Source organism: Equus caballus, chromosome 10, assembly GCF_041296265.1.
Source record: "Equus caballus isolate H_3958 breed thoroughbred chromosome 10, TB-T2T, whole genome shotgun sequence".
Taxonomy (NCBI): Eukaryota; Metazoa; Chordata; class Mammalia; order Perissodactyla; family Equidae; genus Equus; species Equus caballus.
The window spans coordinates 47,475,386-47,495,787 of record NC_091693.1 but is presented as its reverse complement, the minus strand read 5'-3'; the positions used below and the strand labels follow the sequence as shown (position 1 = coordinate 47,495,787).

The 20,402-nt window shown below is 40.2% G+C and overlaps 1 protein-coding gene across 2 annotated transcripts; it reads left to right on the top strand.

Annotated features, from left to right (window-relative positions):
• Positions 1–525: 525 nt before the first annotated feature.
• GJB7 (gap junction protein beta 7) lies at positions 526–16,459 on the top strand. 2 transcript variants are annotated; one of them, XM_014734094.3, is made up of 2 exons: positions 526–745; positions 12,624–16,459. In XM_014734094.3, exon 2 carries the CDS (start codon positions 12,649–12,651, stop codon positions 13,453–13,455), a length of 807 nt encoding a protein of 268 aa, XP_014589580.3. In that variant the 5' UTR covers positions 526–745; positions 12,624–12,648; the 3' UTR covers positions 13,456–16,459. The 2 variants fall into 2 exon arrangements, with proteins under 2 accessions (XP_014589580.3, XP_070079641.1); XM_070223540.1 differs by lacking the exon at positions 526–745 and adding an exon at positions 8,122–8,254 and having other exon boundaries at positions 12,624–16,453.
• Positions 16,460–20,402: the final 3,943 nt, after the last annotated feature.

Genomic DNA, 20,402 nt, shown 5'->3' with positions numbered 1-20,402 from the left:
CATGACATCTAATATTATTTTCAGCTGTAAAATACTGTTTCTAAGCTATGCTTATTCCAAGAGAGAAATGATTTCATTTTCATTTCTCCATATCTTCAATTTTAGCCAAACTCATGCCTAGAAATCGTTTCATAAAAAGATAAAATACTTTCTCTCTTTCTCTCTCTCATGTGTTTGTCATATAAATAAAAAGCAGCTGTCATCAACGCTTCCTGGGTTTGGGAAAGCAATTTTTACTATGCCTTTTTACTTTCTGGATTTCTAAGAATAGGACATATGAAGTGAAGTTAAAATAAGCTCATTAAAGGTAGATTGACTTAAATTGCTTTTTGCCTATTGTTTTTTTGTAGATAGATTTTAATAACCTCAGAAAATCATTTAAAGAGATGAAACACTCTCTCATTGTTCCAGTTTCTTTGTGTAGATGATGACAAGGTTTTATAAAAAAAGATGTTCAATAAACTGTGTGTATGCGGCTTTGAATTCATTTCTCCAGTTTCAGTTCTCTTTTAATGTATATTGCAGACAGCAGAGACACAAGAATTCTCATCTAAGTTATGAGCCAAAACAAATGATCAGGTTACACCTGTTTGGCTTACACTACCTTGGAAACCACTAGACTCCATTTTCCTGAGCTTAAAGCAGTAGTCCCCTCCCAGGGAGATAATATAATCAACTCAGGTTTTTTTCAATCTAATGAGCAACCGACTGGATTTCTTCTTAATCTCCACATCTGTGTCAAGAGGTAAGCTGGCTTATTTCTGTTTTGATAGGATTTGTTTATTCAATGGGAAAATAACATCTTTTATGATTGGGTAGTTATTACCTCTTTCTAAAAAGTTTCGGTGAGGGAAGGAATTCTGATTATTACAAGTCTAGACATACTGCTGTTGGGCTCGGTGCCGCATCACAGACGCCCTTTCTGGATAAGCCTCCTCTGAGGAAAGTGGCCCATTAGGAATGTGTGATTGACTTGAGGGCTTCTGGAGGCGGGGGCCAAGTCAGCCAGTCACACCTGGTCTGAGCGCAGTACAGGCCGATGAGAATGAGTGGGACAGTGAGGGCACAGAGGAACAGCCCAGGACCTTTCAGTGACCCTTTCTGTGTGGCTTGAGGACAACCTTTGCCCTATTCCTAAGAAAGGATCCTCTAAAACTGAGAATGCCTTTATTCACACAGGAAATTGAAATACTAGGCAAGTGGTATCTATGCATGTGTGTCGCTTGTGTGGGTACTGTTCTGCTCAGCATTGCTCATGGGCTCTCAGTGTGGACAATTAATTTTTTAATATGCTGTTATTTATATGTATAAAACATAAAATGAAATGTAAAATAATTTTACATCTACAAGCTAATCCTTAGACTTTAGCTCTTATGCAGCTATATTTACCAAAAAACAAGTCAAACATCATAAAACCAAGGGGCCGGCCCAGTGGCACAGTGGTTAAGTTCGCACGTTCTGCTTCAGTGGCCCGGGGTTCACCTGTTTGGATCCCGGGTGCAGACATGGCACCGCTTGGCACGCCATGCTGTGATAGGCGTCCCATGTATAAAGTAGGGGAAGATGGGCACGGATGTTAGCTCAGGGCCAGCCTTCCTCAGCAAAAAGAAGAGGATTGGCGGTGGATGTTAGCTCAGGGCTAATCTTCCTCAAAAAAAAAAAAAAACACAAAACTAATAAAATTAAAATTAGTTAAATCTTAGTGGACAGAAGAGGTTGTTTTGCTGCAATGAAATCACTACTCATTGAGAGAATAAGATACTGGCTTCAGAAGCCCAGATTCTTAGAAGGTGGACCTACCAGCCTGTCCCACTATGGGCCAGATAATAGCTTGTTCATCCATTCAAACCACTAGCAGCCTTCTTTCACGCTGCGCTCTCAACATGGCTTTGTTTGGCTTTCTGTTGAGCACAACCCATCATGTGTTGTTTCTCGTAGACCTAGATAATTAAAGTTCAACTCTGTCCCAATATGATTTCAAATACGACATAAATATCAGAGGTCAGCAAACGTTATCTTCAAAGGGCCAGATAGTAAATACTTTAGGCTTTGAGGGTCATACTCTCTCTGTTGCAACTACTCAGCTCTGTGGCTTTAGCAGGAAAGCAGCCATAGACAACAAGAAACAAACGGGCATGGTTATGTCCCCCCAAACTTCATTTAAGAAACAGGTGGGGGGGCTGGATTTGGCCTGAAGGCTGTGTAGTTTGCCAAACGCTGGTAAATATGAGCTGAAATCCTGTGGCAGTCTTTGGTTATGAGCTAGTCATCCGGCGTTGTTTGTTTAAGATCCTAAAAACAAAACACACACACACATAAACTTCTCATAGACGCTTGAGAGCGTAACAACAGACTCTGAGAGGCCACAGATACTTGGTTGGGAAACACTCTGCGTTGGAGATTTTCCTAATAGGAAATAGGATAGGCCATCTCTAAAAATGCAAATGCCCTGGGGTTAAAGAACTGCTAGTGTCACAGACACAACGCGCCTCAGAGGTGGAAAGAGGACCATGGGAGGAAACGCTTTTCTTCAGGGGTTAAATGATTTGTGAGCAAGGTAGGGCAGAGTTATTAATGAGCCAGAAAAGCCGGCTCTCGGGGGGGAGTGGGAGACCAGTCATGCAGGACCTGAGTTCTGCTGCAGGATTTTCTACTGGTTATTGGGAGTCTTGTACCAGCGACCTCCCTTTCTGAGTTTCGGTCTCTTCGTCGCTGCATTGGGGGTCATACCACACACCTTGCTTACTACAGAGGACAGAGGTGAGGCTTAGATGAGATGCTGTGAAATGCCTCGGACACAGTCGAGCACCATCCAAGGAGAGGTATGGAGACTGGGTATGGAGACTGATGGCTTTTTCACGCCTTGTCACTGGTGCTCTGCAAGGCAATTGGAAATCCAGTGCTTTTCAAACACAAGTTTCCAAACAGCACTTTCGGTAATTACAGAGCAGGTCTCTGGCTCCTGGCAGTGCCGGGGCTCCTTGGACACAGTGTTTGTGCACATTCACAGCACAGAGAGGCACTCGCCAATGCCTGGACCCCATAAGAAGGGAAGCCTCCTGTGTGGGGAGAAGTTGCTGGTGTGGGAATGGCTCATCCTGCAATAAGAGAAGGAAGGGCGGGCGGGTGCTCAGTCCCGAAGGCTCAGAAGCTCAGGTGTGGAGTTGAGCCCGAGTTGAGTCAGCTCTAAAGGACTCATCCACGTTGATCAAGCCCAGCAGAGCCTGATTCATAAAGCCCATCTCCCGGGACTGGAACTCTTGTATCTGATCTCAGGAGAACTGCCTCGCACAGCTAAAGGAATCTTGGCAAGAAAATTATTACTCAGAAGGCTGCTTAGTAAGTTGGAGCAATGAAAATCAAGTGATTGTAACAGACGGTTAATCCAGGGTGTAGGAAAGCCAGATGTATTAACGATCCTCCCCTACTATATGGTTACTGCGACTCATTTTCTGAACCTAAAGACTTGCACACATCCTCACTAGCTCTGACAACAGCTTAGCATGTTTGCAATAGATTTGTCCCAGAAAAGCCAGGCTCCTTGGTTGCAGAAGGAGTGACAGAATATTTCACTCTGCACTCTGCTGTGTTTTCCCTGTGTCTAGAACTCCGCAGGCGCTGAGAAGGCCGGTGTCGTTTCTTAGCACCCATCTTTCATGCAGAACTCTACTCTTCTGTTGACCTTTGCTGCCATGTCATTATGTCCGTCACAGGACCACACGCTTGATTAGCTTCTACCTGTTTCTTCACTTACTATCCCACTTTACTCAGGTACCCTCTGGTTGCTAGGATTGGAAAATAAGTTTCCAGTTCTCACCTTGAAGTTCAAGGTCTTGCATAATCTTACTCCCTTATAGCTACCAACATTCTAGTATTTTCTGGGTTATCCTGGGAATACAGGACAGATGATCTCTTTGGGATGGGTTTCTTCTAAAAATGGCTAATCCTTCCCCATGATGGTTTTTACTCATTTCACACTCAAATGAGGTGTTTGTCTCCAAATTCTGAGTTACTCAATTTAGCCTGACTGTACTCTCCCTCCAGGCTGTCATATTTTTATGGAGGCCTGTGATTATATTCTTGATTTCTTTTGATCAGTTAGTATAACCTTAAACTAGCTGGTGGGAGATTTTCACCTGAGTTTTGAGGGTCCTTCAAATTTTACTGGTTTGACGATAATGATGATATTTAAATTGATATTTATTATGCACCAGGAACTATCCTAAGACCTTCAAATGAACTTCCTCATTTATATCTATTTACTCCTAGCTTTACCAAGGCAAGTTCATTCTAGGAGAGTCGAGTTTGACATGTGCAGATCTATTTCCTCTACATACCATTTGGTTGTGACTCCTGGATATGCAGCACACAGGGAATAGTTATTTTAAATCTTACATTTACACATTCTCCTCCAAACTCCCCACTTTGAGGATTAGATAGGTTTCTGCTGGGAAGAGGAGGATTAAAACAATTAGCCAGTCATCACTACTCGAGGATCCTAACTCCTCAGCCCCATTGTGTGTGAGAGCACACATGCACCCACATGGTCTGTCTCCATTTCCCAGAAACATTCCATATGAGTTTTTAAATAAAATTATGAAATAGCTGAATCAACATTGATGCCAGTAATGAAAACTACCCTTGCTATAAGTTCAACATTTGAATTGAGTAAATAGGAACTAATGGATATTTCCTATCAATATGAACATTAGATATGACAGCAAAATGATATAGAAATTATTTTAACTTCTCACCTTTTGGCTGAATTCTCTTAGAGTGGTCATTGGGAAGAGTTAAGGCCCCTGAAGACTGTGTGGGTGATTTACTGTGTGGCAAAGAGCAAAGACATCTGAGACTGACTATTTCACCTGAGAGTCAACTATGCTGTCTCTTTAGCTAAATGTAGTTAATAAATATTTACTAAACAGCTATGTTATGCTAAGCACTTTGGAGGATATGAAACAAGTGAAAAACATGGTCTTTGACTCTGAGCAACAAATAAGGTTCTTTGGGGAGAAACAATCTGTATGAGACTAGTTAAGATGTTATATCGTAAGTGGTAACATACGTGCTATGGCTTAGGGGTTATAGAATCTGAAAAGAGAAAAATCAGAACTTGGAAGGCTATGAGGAGGAGGTAGGGAAGAGAGAAGGGCGGAGCTGAGTGAGCAAGAGGCTGGAGATGCAAATGATGTGTGGGCTTGAATGGGGAGACATGCGGGGTGGGTGGGGAGGGTGAACCATCTGACCAAAGTGGGCATTGGTGAATGGTGGTAGACACAAGAGTGTAAGGTCGTGCAGGACCTTAAACGTAAGGTGAGAATTGGGAACTTATTCCAAAAGTATTCTGAAAGCTCTAGTGCATTCTCAAGCAGAGGACTCACAGGACGAAAACAGTGTTTTAATCTGGCAGCCGAGCACAGAATGGGTTTTAGGAGGGATTCTGGAGACATCTCCCACTTGCTTTCCCTGCAGAGACGAGGCAGGGTGGTTTGGATCTCAGCTCCAGCCAGGAGTTAGAAGAAGTGGAGACCTCAGAACAGAGATGCTGAGTTCAATGAAAAATGGAGTTACATTTAATTCTGGTGGGATAGAGAGAGCAGGTACAAGGGGAAGAATGGTTGAGATTTCCAAGTGTTTCTAGGGGAAGATTTCGAGAGAGGCAGCATTCCCATTTGTTACTGAATTTTACACTGTTATTTAGGTACTGGCAATAGTGGACAATTAAGATACTTGCTTAGGTTGCCAGATAAAATATAGATTGCCCAGTTAAATCTGAATTTCAGATAAACAATGAATATGTTTTTAGTATAAATAACCCCAAATATTCAATGGCACAATTATACAATAAAATTACACATTGTTTATCTGAAATTCAAATTTAATTGGGTGTTCTATATTTTTATTCACTCAATCTGGCAACCCTAGTCCCTTCTCTTATAGAACACACAGTCTATACAAATATTAATCATATAAGTAAGTATATGACTATAAGTTATAAGTGGCATGAAGGAAAAGAGGCCAATATTATGAACAAGAATACCAAGGAAGACCTAATTTGGATTGCTGGGTCAGAGAAAGCCTCTCTGGTTCAAGTGCAGAAGACAAGAGCATCCCAGGTAGGAGGAAGAAAATGGATGTGGGGCCTAAAGCAGGAGGTGAAAGAAGAGGAGAGTGCCTGGAACTCAGGGTACCTCAGAGACGTGCAAGATGAGGCTGGAGGAACAGGCCAGGGCACCACTGAGCAAGGCTTTGTCATCCAGGAAAGTATTTAGCCTTTTTTTCTACCCTAAATGCAATAGGAAGCCACATTAGGGTTTTGAGCAGAGAAATAAGGCGACACAATCTTCATTTTAAACATTAATCTGGTTATGGAATGGAGAATGGCCAAGAATGAGAAAAGGGGGGACAGAGAAGAAGCTATTAGGTGTACCAGGCAGATGGGAGTGGCTTGGGTTAGGATGGAGGCAGTGCAGATGAAAAGAGTGAAAAGTTTTGGGATATCTTTCAAAGGTAGAAACTCTGGACCTGAAGATAGATTGAATTTGGAGCTCGGGCCAGAGAGAAGGTGAACAGCTCCCAAGTTTCTGGCTGCAACACTTAGGTAGATAGTGGTGCAATTTAGAGATGGAGAACCCGGGAGGAACAGGGCTTTTGAGGGGAGGAGGAGAGTGGAGCCAGGAAGAGCAAGAGTTCACTTTTGGACATGTTAATTTTAAGAGATGACATCCTAGTGGAGATGACAAGGAGGCAGCTAGAGCTCAGAGATGAGCGGTCTGGACTGGAGATACATAATTTGGGGAGTCACTGTCCCCCTTACCTGAACCAGAGAGGCTTTCCCTGACCCCGCCAAACTAAATAGGTCTTATGTAGAGGCAAGAAAGATGGAAAAGGATTGACCGCACGATATTCCTCCATGGTCTAACCTTTCAGACGCATTGAGAGGCTCAATTTATAAACACTAATTCTATAAAAAGACTTCTGCAGTTGTTACAAAAATGTACACAGGTGAAACAGTGATAACTCTCTGATTTCTTACTGTTTCTTTTTTATTAGGTTTATTTTTTCAGATTTAATTTTGTACATTCTTATTGTAAAAATACGGGCAATACAGAAAATCATGAAAAAATAAAAGAACTTTTTTCATTGATAAAATGATTAATATTTTGTTATTCTTTCTTTGTCCTTATTTCTTCTCCCTATGTAAAAAATTCTCCTTAAATGTTCAGGTTATTTGGACCCCTATTGTTCCCTTATGTTCTAAATAGGCTTCCTTCCACCTACTTTTTTGGGGAAGTTTTTCATTGTGGTAAAATATACATACACAAAATTTGCCACTTTAATCATTTTTAAGTGTACCATTCAGTGGCATTAATGATCAGTTTTGTGCAACCATGACCACTATCTACTTCCAGAACTTTTTCAACCCCAAATAGAAACTCTGCAACCATTAAGCAATAACTCCCAATTCTCCCTTCCTCCCACTTCCTAGTAACATGTAATCTACTTTCTGTCTCCATGAATTTGCCTGTTGCAGGTACGTCATATAAGTGGAATCACATAGTATTTGTCCTTTTGTGTCTGACTTATTTCACTTATCATAATGTCTTCAAGGTTCATCCTTGCTGTAGCATATATCAGAACTTCATTCCTTTTAATGACTGTCTAATATTCCATTGTAGGTATATATCACATTCTGTTTATCCAATCATCTGTTGATGTAAATTTGGTTGTTTCCCCCTATTGGCTATAGAGAATAGGTACAATGAACATTGACATAACAAGGATCTCTTTGAGTACCTGTTTTCAATTTTGGGGGTTATATACCTAGAGGTGGCAATTCTTTTTTTTTTTTTTTTTTTTGAGGAAGATTAGCCCTGAGCTAACTACTGCCAATCCTCCCCTTTTTGTTGAGGAAGACTGGCCCTGAGCTAACATCCGTGCCCATCTTCCTCTACTTTATATGTGGGACGCCTACCACAGCATGGCTTGCCAAGCGGTGCCATGTCTGCACCTGGGATCTGAACCGGCGAACCGCGAGCTGCCGAGAAGCAGAACGTGCAAGCTTAACCGCTGCGCCACCGGGCCGGCCCGAGGTGGTAATTCTATGTTTAGCTTTCTGAGGAACTGTCAAACTGTCTTCCACAGTGGCTGCACCATTTTACATTCCCACCAGCTTTGTACCAGGGCTCCAATTTCACCACATCCTTGCCAACACTTGTTATTTTACTTTTTTAAAATTATCCTCCTCCTAGTAAGTATGAAGTGGTGTCTCATGGTGGTTTTGACTTGTATTTCCCTAATGACTAACGTTGCTGAGCGTCTTCTCATGTGTGGATTGGCCATCATCTTCTTTGCAAAATGTCTTTTCAAGTCTTTTGCCCATTTTTTAATTGTCTTTTGTTGTTGGGTTTCAGGAATTCTTTATATATTCTGGTTATTAAACCCTTCCCAGACATATGACTTACAAATATTTTTTCTCATTTTTTAGGTTGTCTTTTCACTTTCCCAATAACATCCTTTGATGAACAAGAGGTTTTAATTTTGGTGAAGTCCAATTTCTCTATTTTTTCTTTTGTTGCTTATGCTTTTGGTGTCACATCTAAGAATCTGTGACCAAATCCAAGGGCATGAAGATTCACCCTTACGTGTCCTCCTAGGAGTTTTACGGGTTTAGATCTCATGTTTAGGTCATTGATCCATTATGAGTTAATTTTTAAATGGTATGAATCAGGGATCCAACTTCATTCTTCTGCATGTGGAAATCTGGCTGTCCCAGCACCTTCTTCTCACCTCCACTTTTAACTTAGGTCAAATATTTGGGAGAAATTTGTGACTTTCCAAAATTATTCCTGACATCGGAAATATTGAAAATTTTACTTTCTGAAAGTATTTGATTAACTGAATTTTCCAAACTCAATTCCTAGGTAGTTAACTATTACTTCTTAAGAGAAAGTCATAGGAGAAGTAGAAACTCTTTAAAAATTGGGAGTAATTCTTGGTGACTTAAGAAAGGGGATAAATTAAAGACCCTTATTAAAAATAAGGAGACAATCCAAATTATTATTGAGAGAAAAATGTTGAGCTAATGACTTTCATACGGAGACTCCTATTATCCACCCTCACAGGAACAGAGCTAGAGAAAAAAATATATTTAACTTGCAATTGGAGAGCCTTCACTTTGACACCAAGAAGAGGTTTTTAATGGCAAAATAGGAAAAAAATAATGATAATGCTTATTGAGCACCTACTATGTGTCAGCCTCTGATTTGAGCCCCATGAGGTAGGTTTTATTGTCATCAAAGATGAACTTGAACTTGAACACAAGATGTCCGACACCGTGCCCAGGTTATCCACTATGCTAAACCACCTCTGTTGAGAGTGAACTAACACTTGAACACCCTTCCCTCCTGAGAAAAGCCATTGCCTTCCCATCAGCAGAGAATTTCAAAATAGGATGGAGATTTATTAGTCAAATGAAATTCATAATTGTGACACATTTGGTGGCAACAGTCTTCTAATTCTATCCAAACACCAGTTGCTTTCTTATTACTTTTCTTTTAGCTAAACAGACTGGATCCACTTTTACCTTCCTCCCTTCTCTAAATTGCCCAACAGGGTACTTTCAAATGTTTCATAACATTACATAAGTATCCTCAAGTAATATGGACTTTTGTCTTTTGTTTTTGGGTTTCAGGAATTCTTTATATATTCTGGTTATTAAACCCTTCCCAGACATATAACTTACAAATATTTTTTCTCATTTTGTAGGTTATCTTTTCACTTTCCTAATAACATTTTTTGATGAACAAGAGGTTTTAACTGTGATGAAGTCCAATTTCTCTATTTTTTTCTTTTGTTGCTTATGCTTTTGGTGTCATAAGAATCTGCCCAATGACACAGGTCACAGAGAAACATAATACCTTTTTCCCCCTTTTTAATCTTTTGGGCTTTGTTTTAATAATTCACGGAGACATTAACCTTTCAGGTGGATTTGAGAATCCTTTTTATTTAATACAATTTTGTTTGTGTTCTGAAAAGCAAGGACATTGAAGTATTTATTCCCTGCTGAATAGAGCATTGTGTGCATGCATCTTTGTTTTCTCTGACAACACCTCTTAGCCTTCCTACATCTCCTCGGGGCAATGGCGTCTGGGCTTGCTTCATACTGTTCCCTCTGTGAGAGAGAATGTGATGTGCTCCAACAGGTGTGCTGTTATAATGCTATCCCAATTTTCTTAACCCTCTGGTTCCCCTCACGTCATCATTTCCATGATAGAGACTCTTTTGGCTGAGTCTATGGGGTAAGCAAGAAGTAATTATTTTTTTGTAATAGGAAACAGGACCTGAAATGCCAAGGTCTTCACCCAAGAAATTGCAAAATTTCTGAGTGGTAGACCTGGAGCTCCAGTCCACCTCTTCTGATTATAGCAGAAAGTTAAGAGCAGTGGTTTCAACTAGAAAGATTTTTCCTCATCTTCCTAGGGTACATTTGGAAATGTCTAGAGACATTTTTGGTTGTCACAAATTGGGGTGGGAGGTGATGCTACCGGCATCCACTGGTAGAGGCCAGGGATGCTGTTCAACATCCCACAATGCACAGGACAGTTGCTGCAACAAAGCATTATCCAGCCCACAGTGTCAATGATGCCACTGCTGAGAAACTCTGTTTTAGAGTAATGGAAATTGGACTTGAACCTTGTTCTGCAGCTTACTTTGAGACCTTAGGAAAGTGGCTTAATTTTTCAGAGACTGCTTTCTCATCTGAAAGAACCAAACCACCACCACCATAAACAAACAAACAGCAAAAGCCCACTTTCCAGGGTGACTGTGAGAGACCAACTCACAAGCACTGAACAGAGGGTGCTGAGCATATGATCAGCCCAACAAACAAAAATCAGCGCCCAGGCCATGCAGTTCGATTATAAGATGGAAGCAGAGTGCCAGAAAGACAATGTCACTGAAATGAAAATCGAAGGCTCCCAGTTTCTTATCAGCTTTTATAGAGAAAAGAGCAAAAGAGATGGAGAGAGGTGCCAGAGAATCAAGCAACATTGAGGATGTACTAGAAGGGAAGGGGCAGAGATGATGAAACTGGAAACAGAAAGCATTTGGAGGGCTGTATAGGTGAGGGAAATTTCAGCAGTGACTTGGAATGAACCTGAGAGACATTTAGGGGGAATCAGAAGAATCTGGTGAGCAATTAAAAATAAGTAATGAGAGAGGAGTTCAGGATGAATAGGGGATTTCCAGCTTGGGTAGTTGGGTGTTGGTGATGCCATTCAACAAGACAAGGAAATCAAAGGGCAGGGCAGATAGTAAACTCAAGCGCAGACATATCAAGTTGGAGATGCCTGTGGGTTATTTAGATGATAATCAGGAGGCTGTGAAATATGGAAGTCCGGGGAAGAGCCAAAGATTTGACAGTCAAGAACTTGAAAGCAGTACTTTACTCCATGGGAATGAATGAGATTTTCCAGGGAAAGCATACAGAGTGAGAAAAGAGCAGAGGACAGAGCTTTTAAAATCTGGACAAAGAAAACTAAGATGGCACAATCAAGAGCATCAGAACAACAGAAAGAGGAGGTAGAGTAGTATGGATACCGAGGCTGAAAGGATTTTAAGACTGCAAGTGCAGGCAACAATATTAAACGTCACAGAAAAATTAAATGCGATCTGAAGTGTGCAGACTTGGTAGTTGAGTGATCATGCTAACTTTAGCACAAAAAATTAAGTGTAATGGTGAGCAGAAAAAACCAGACTCAGAAAGTTGAAAAGTAAATAACAGTTGAGGAAGTAGAAATAAGGGATCAAGGAAGACGGACTGTCAGAAAGATAAGCTATGAAGATTTACCCCACTAAAAATGGACACTTAAGTACATTTACATGCTAAGAGGACGGGGACAGTGGAGGTTGAAGATACAGAATACAGAACAGGGCAAATGGATGGATCAAGAACAGGATGTAGAGCTGGAATGATCACTTTGAGGCAAGAGGAGACTGATCTCTCCCTCCGAACCGGGTAAAGAAGGCCTGGATGAGGGATGGGCATCTGGAGGGAAGAGGGAGCACGAGTTTGAGGAAGTTCATGTTGGAGAGTCTCCCTTTTCACTATCAAATTGTAGGCAGGCTCAGCTGCTGGTATGGGATATGGGACATAAGAGGAGGCAGGGGCAAGGAATAACCTTTAAGGATCGAGGAGGGGCATTGACAAACTAGAGAAAATGAGAAGAGACTACAACTTTAAGAAGCTGGCACGTGAGGGATATCTCAATGTACCAAGTTCACCTTGGGATTCACATTTAATTCTTTCTAGATCAGCAACAGAATCAATTCATCCTGAGAGGGAAGAAATAACTAGAAGGATTTGTTTGAAAATGGGGTAGTGTGCGTGGGATGATCAACTAAGTTCATTAAACTTGGCAAGGGATCAATCACATTTGCGAACCAACTGTGTGATCTCCCTGTATGAAAGTGAGTATATCCTACGGGATTCTTAGCTCACAACATCCATAGTTGTAATAATGCAGAAATTCGAGTTTATCTTCCATAACCCCATGATCAAGTAAGACAGCCAATGGAATAAAAATAATGAATCATGATGAAATTGTTTTCTTTTGCAGAATCTTGCCTTCTTTTGAGCCTGTCATGAGCTGGATGTTCCTCAGAGACCTCCTAAGTGGAGTAAATAAATACTCAACCGGGATTGGGCGGATTTGGCTGGCTGTTGTGTTCATCTTCCGGTTGCTGGTCTACATGGTGGCAGCAGAGCATGTGTGGAAAGATGAGCAGAAAGAGTTTGAGTGCAACATTAGACAGCCTGGCTGTGAAAATGTGTGTTTTGACTACTACTTCCCCGTCTCCCAGGTCAGACTTTGGGCCTTACAACTGATCATGGTCTCCACTCCTTCACTTTTGGTGGTTCTACATGTAGCCTATTGTGAGGGTAGAGAGAAAAGGCACAGAAAGAAACTCTACGTCAGCCCAGGTACGATGGATGGGGGCCTGTGGTACACTTACCTTATCAGCCTCATTGTTAAAACTGGTTTTGAAATTGGCTTCCTGGTTTTATTTTACAAGCTGTACGATGGCTTTAGCGTTCCTTATCTTGTGAAGTGTGATTTGAAGCCTTGTCCCAACACGGTGGATTGCTTCATCTCCAAACCCACCGAGAAAACGATCTTCATCCTCTTCTTGGTCAGTACCTCGTGCCTGTGCGTTATATTGAATTTCATTGAACTGAGCTTTTTGGTTCTTAAGTGTCTTATTAAGTGCTGTCTCCAAAAATACCCTAAAAGCCTCAAGTCCTCAGTGTGTGAGTGCCACCACCTCAGATATATTGAATGTGGTGAGACAGGGGTCCCTCCCCTACTCCAGAATCACCATTCAGACTCGGCCATAAGCACACCCCAGCGAGGTGAAACAAAACTACTTTGTGACACACACAAGAGCTAAACAAAGAAAACCTACATCCCTCCCAAGCAAGACCTAGGCTGGGTCGGAAAACAAAGGATGTCAGCCTTAAAGTCATCAGGGAGGAATTCTTAAATTTTTCAATATGCGCTCAGCTGTGTACACTAGACAGAGGTCTCATTGTTTGGTTGTAGGGTTCGTGTGGCACATGAGTTGTGTTTGAATACTTAATTGCAGATTAGTCTGAAGAAACGCAACTAACAGAATTCTTTTAGCTGCTTAGATACGTCAACTGGAAAACACAAAAAGTGATGCTTCTGATAAAGGTGAGGGCCCCCAAGCTGCAAGTGAGGCACTGGCGGTCTCTCCACAGTGGCAGCCAAGGCTCCACCGCCTCAGCCCTACTCAGTCTTTGAGAGAAAGACACAGTGAGGGTGGGGGAGCAGCTAATCCTCTGTGGGAAGGCCTGGCCAGGGGAAAGACCACAGAGCCCAGCAGTCTGCAGGTTAGGTGTCCCCGGGTATAAGTGGACTAGAGGAGAGGGAAGAAAGCCATCATCCAGTGGTCTCCGAGTCTACAAGTATTACTGGGAGATATGCCACTTACGCCTGAACTAGCAGACATCTGAAAAAGTCCCTCTCGAGTGATGAGGGAAGGCACGTCCCACAGAAAGCAGCACCTCGATGGGGAGCTGGAAAGGATGCAGAAAATGCCCACTTATTTAGCATTTCTCTTTAACCACAGAACATTGAAATACTTCATAAATTTCCACGTTGTTGGACCTTTTTATAATCAGGAATTCACGACGTATCATACAATACGTCACAGTTTGCCACAATTTACTAGTCTCTCTCTCTCTAGGATAGATAATAAAATGTGCACTATGCTTTTACACTGATGCAAAAAGTATAAAAAGTTTTTTTATAACTTGATTTGAAGACTATAGCTCTTTTATTTTCCTATTTAAAAAAAAAGATATATTCTCTTTGGATTTAATACTCTAACATATATGCATTTCTCCAAAATAAAAATGAAATGTGATTTGACTGTCATTGATATCATTGCCTGGCTGCACTGGGTAGATTATTCAGGGAAATAAAACTTGGTTCTGACAATTTTAGAACAGGATTTGCAGCCCTGCTTGGTAAAGATAGCTCAGAAATCATTTTCCTCTGCTGGGAATTTTTTAACAAAGTCAGTGCCTAAAAATGTAATTTTAACTAAAACCAATTATGTCATGTCTTCCATGGCCTGCCCTCTGTGGCATAAAATGTCTCATTATGATTCATGCATAATGGAAGTTACTTGTGTCATTATGTAGTTGACAGACCACGTTGCCAACAGTGGTCATAATCTGTGATAAAGACTGTATCCTGGACAGCAGAGGGCAAGATGAATTTGTGGCTTTCCCCTTCCTTCAATTTGCACCACAGATCACTGCTGGACTCAGGAGCTTACATCTAGACTTTTTACATCACAGGAGAACACCTAGCTACACAATTGCAGGTGACCATGTAAGGACTTACAGGAATAATTCTCTTTTAACAGTGGTGGGTGATTAAAGAGGTTTAAGGTTTTTGAGGCCCTGATCATGGCATGGAATCTAGAAAGCAGAGTTTAGTGCAAGGAACTAGAGTGGAGAAGAGGGAAGTTTTCAGCCTGAGGACGTTTGCTACCAAAAATGTTTTTGGGGAGCTCAGCCTCTTCACCTCGGTTATGACAAGCAGCTCTGCTCAAGAGAAAAGGATCGCTTGGTTATGTACATTCTTTGCTTTTCCCCTTTGTGTAGAGAGGAGATTGAAAAGCAATGGGAGCAAGGGCTGTGAAAACCAAGTTGTTTAGATAGGAAGGTGAACGGTTTTTTCCCTCCTTTAAGCTTAATTTACAAAATAAGTTTCCTATAAGGACATCCTGGAGGCTGTCTTGGTGTCAGTGAAAACCTAAAGCATTTGTCTGAGAGAAATTGGCAGTTAAATTTTGCCATCTTTATTCTGTTTCTCTTATATATAAATTAATATTTATTGAGCAATGATCAACAGAAGCAAGACACTGTTCTATGCACCTTCAGAGATCTAATTCCTGCCTCCAGAGAATGTCCACATTCATTAAGGAGCATGGAGGTGAAGATGGGGCGGAGTGACTTACACCTGTCTCCTCCATTTACATGGCCACCTCCCTACCACCTTCTGGCACTCAGGAAGCAGACAGTAACCTTAAAGATGAAGAAATCGAGAGGCCAAAAGGCAGTTTTTTCAGGGACATACATTTAGAGAAAGCAGACTTTACAATCAACCATAGGTCTTGCTTAAACCACCTGCTCACTACACCAGGCTTCTCAAATCACTAACCAGACAGCTTCCTAGTTCCATTCAAGCCATTCCTGACTTGGTTATCTGACTCCCTAGCACTTTTCCCCAGCACCTGATCCCCTAGTCCAAGGTCCCCAAGGTTACGGACCTTACCCCTGGCCATAGGGTTTCTTCTAATTGGAGCTGGAGGTAAATTTTTTTCAAGTGCTTGTACGAAAGAATGCCTAGAGCTGCAAGTGGCTACGATTCCAGTCTTCCCAAGGAAACTAAGCCAATTTCCTTCAGACAGACAGACTGCAAAAACGGCAGGAGAGACGAAAAAGGCAAAGATCTGAGGATGTCTGAATTCTTCAACCCTGCTGTCCCCAACACTGGCTCCACCCCTACCCTTTCTGCTGTTTAGTTACATGGATAAATTCCCCATTTTTGCTTAAACTGGGTTTCTGTGTCTTGCAACGGAAAGGGTCCTAATAAAACCATGTTTTTCATAAACCTTTTCCTGTATAACAGAAAAAAGAGGTAGGATATTTATCTTAGCCTTTCCTTCCTAGGGATTGAGCATCCTAACTTTTACGTGTGTACAAATAGAATGTTTGTGTAAATCGAAAAATCGGGAAAATGCGGAAGGATGTCAACATTGGTTACAATAAAAGATGAACTTTTTCTTTATAAATCTTCTCATTGTTTGTTACTTTTGTTCTTACAATTTTAATAAATAAAGCAATTATAAAGCCCAAGTGGACCGTCTCTTTTTCTAGCTCACATCCCAACCCATGCATATAACACTTTCCTTAATTACTGAAGCCAATTTACTCCTAGTTCACACTTTTTGTTTGTATATTTACTACTACACAGAGCACAGAAGAAAAGGTATTTCACAGCTCTGTAAAAATTGACGTGGAAAGAAAGCAGGAGTGGTGGAGCACCTGGAGGCAACAGACGTCAGCATTCAATTGAATTTTTATGACAAAAGCCCAAGGGAGGTGTCCTGGGAGAGACCTGCCAGCAGCTGTTTCCTTAACATTAAATTAGGTCATTTTGAGAATTTTTCACAGACCTATATTGTTTCCACCATGTCAGAGAGTCTAATAAACTTCTCTCTTCTAAGAAAATGATTATCTTTTAAAATACTATAACGACTCATACATCCTGCTTGAAAGCAAAGTGAATGAGTTCTGGATGTTACCCACACAGGTCAACACTCCCATCTATTTAAGGTGAAGTATTAGACCCTTCCCCAGCTATGAAGATTTAATTTTCTATAAAAGAGAAGGAAAAATGTTCAGAGAAAAGTAATATATGTAATTTAATTTTTTATCTTAGATTTTTTTCAGACATTAACGCCTCCTGTTAGAGTAGAGATGGTTAGAATGGCTGTGGTATAGAATTGGGGTTGAATCTATTTGTCTGTGCAGAATAATAGGAAGCTGAAGAAGTGGACTCAGATTCCCATCCTTTAGGAAAAGGTTCAACTGTGTGCAGTAGATTGGGGCCAGAGCAAATATTAAGCAATACAATTTCCACATTCTTGCAATAAAAATGTCATTAGTTAAATTATCAATCCCATTACTAAAAGTAGTATTATCACTAGGTTACCTAAGTGCTTTCATTTATAAAGCATTTATCTCAAAGGAGAGTAAGTGCAGTAACTTGAGATTTGACTTCCTGTGGAAAATCAGCAAACCTGATAAACCAATCTTCTTAGAGAAGATTGCTCTTAATTACATTAACTTGGTGATGACATAAAAAACTGCCGACTGTGGCTAAGGTCAAGGATCTGTCTGATTCATTTCTTCATCTTTTTATCCCTATAGCTTAGGTCCCTGGTACTTAGGAGCTCAATATTTCTCGGAAAAGTCTTTACGTTTCTTCTTGCCTCTTCCATCTTTAATCTACTAATATTTATTCATGTCCACCTAAAAGAAGTCTCACTTTGCTGGGGGTGGCAATGTGCCCAGCTACAAAAAGCAGATTTCCAAGTCTCCTTTGGATGTAAAGGTAGCAGTGTGACTACCTTCTTGTCAAAACAATATTTTTTAACGGGTGCTTTGGGAAAAGTTAAAAAGTGGGGTTGACCTAGCTTGCATGCATCTTTTCGCCCTCCCTCTTTCTGCCTGAGTCATCACAGCTAGAGCTGCAGTGAACATCTTTCTACCATGAGGTGATTTTGAGGATAGAACAAGACCTTATGGACAAAGGAGCAGAAAGATAGCTCCTGGGACACTGATAGCACTATGCAACTGCCATATCAGTCCAGAACGGCCTATCTCCATGCTTTGGTTTCTGTTGTTATGTGAGAGACAGTTTAACTCCTACCTGATGTAAGTGACTGCCTTGTTAGTCTCTTTTCCTTAGAGCCAAAAACAGTTCCTGACTATATTCGTGTTAGTGATTAGGATGAAGACACAGAAGGCATGTTTACATCTACTGAAGAATGAAGACAAAAGAAATGACCAGTATGTTGAATGTCAGAAATAAAACAGGATTAAAAACCTCAAATTTTGTTTAGAACAAATCAGGTGAAATGAAACAAGTAATCTTTCTGCATTGAGTCAAAATTTTATTATCAGAACTAATTGATATTCGTTCACCACATAAAGTCCTTGGAGTTTTACCTGTGCATCACCTTAATATGAGCAAAGCATAGTATGAGACTATTGGAAAAAAAAGTTAATTTAACCCTGTTAGTAGAAGGGAATAATTTTCCAAGAGCTTGAAAGGCAAATAGCTTGTTTCGTGTTCCAAGGTTTCAGAACCAGGACCAATGGGTGAAAATCAAAGAGATAAAGATTTTACCTAATATAGAAACGCTCTATTAATTTGAATTGCCTCAGAATGAAATGATTGCCTGATAAAGTAGTGAGATCTCTGACACCAAAAGAGATTATCAAGAATACCCCTGGATTGTATGGGAGGTATAGCTAGATAATCTCCAAATTTCCTTTTAACTCACCTCACTAAGATCCTATTGTTCTTGTTCCTGGAACATATATGTATATATATTGGGTACTGGGAAAATGAGACTTTGTATTGGCTCTATCACTATATAGACTTGATACCACAGAAAGACCTCTGATTGATCGAGAACCATCTTTAAAAAACAAATTTCATGTAGAAACAATGACATCTCACTGCAATAAAAAATTTAGGAAATTCCATAGAACTGATTATAAAAAGATTTATCTTCTTTAAAATCCTGGCATTATAGTGACAAGGTACTTAATAATATCTTGTATGATTTCATTCTTTTCTCCACCTTGAAAAATTCTGATTTCATTTCAAAGCTTGGATCAAATATTTCTACAAGAGAACAAATTTTTAATGTAAAACGGGGATAAATAATACCCATCTCACAGGGTTGTTGAACAGATTAGATGAGATGATCCACGCAAATCACTGGGACATAGAGGTTCTTTTAAAAAATGTTAGATATTGTAATCGACAATAGGTGGCTTTATTTTATCACTTTTCCATGTATTATTTGCTTATGCATTTGTACCCCCCTCTAAACTATAAGCATCTTGAATGTAGGCAAGAGATATGTCTTTCATCACTGTACCTTCAGGGCTTAGCCCACAGTAGTGGCTCAGCAACGATGAACATATTTATGAAACTTTCAGCATACCTATGTTGTATGAACTAAAAAAATCATAGTATTCTGGAATTGGAAGAAATCTTAAAAATATTTACAAATGAGACTAAAATTCAGAATGATAAGGTGACTTGCCTTAACTTACATGAAGTGATAGAGGAAAAATTCAGTTTTTTAAAACTCCAAATCTAGTCTTCCAGAAATTTCCTGTACAAAATTGTTTCAAAGATCTTTGGAATATTGGTATTCCATGTAAAGACCAACTATGTTAGGGTTTTTTTTTAACTTTATTAGACAACTAAATTCTGATTTTGTTGGGGATGGCAATGTGCCCAGCTAAAAAAGCACATTTCCAAGTCTCCTTTGCATGTAGAGGTAGCAGTGTGACTACCTTCTGGTCAAAACAAGATTCTTTGACTGGTGCTTTCTAAAAAGTTAAAAATATGTATAATCCATGAAAAGTGGCTCTAGCCTCTTTACATTATAAACAGTGGTCTAGTCATACTAAAACGGACCCACGGCTAATACATCATAGTCATCTCCCAATTTTTAAAATTGTACTTCAATAATTGTTCAACTTATCATAAGTTTTCAAAAATACAAATAATTACCACATATTAGCCCTTGTCCATGATTAAAGTATAAGTAAAAAATGATGGAAAGGTAATTTCTCATTCAATTTCCAGACTTTAGCTATACACACATTTCCAGTGTTAGCTTGCCATCTTGTGGCCTCTTGCTCCTGGGCAGCTCAGTATCTGACTGCCACACACGGTAAGGCCTATGAAACTGATAAACTTTATCACACACACACATCCACTTTTAAACTTACTTTATATGCAGCATGTAAGTTAATCAAACCTCCAATTTCACTCCCAGACCAACTTCATTTCAGCAAAGGCTGACCAACCTTAAGTCAGAAAGAGATGCTGGCAGCTACAAGTGAAGCAAATCACCTAATTAAAAAAATATGCTCTGAGAGACAAGTACTCAAAGTCTGAACATTCACTGAATAGAACACGCATACATGTTTGCTGAAAAGGAGTGTATGTAATTTTCTTTGTGAAGCCAATATGAACCTAGCCTCT

Bases quoted from the DNA above. Each gene is read 5' to 3' on its own strand.
- GJB7 (XM_014734094.3), top strand. From the start codon at position 12,649: ATGAGCTGGATGTTCCTCAGAGACCTCCTAAGTGGAGTAAATAAATAC.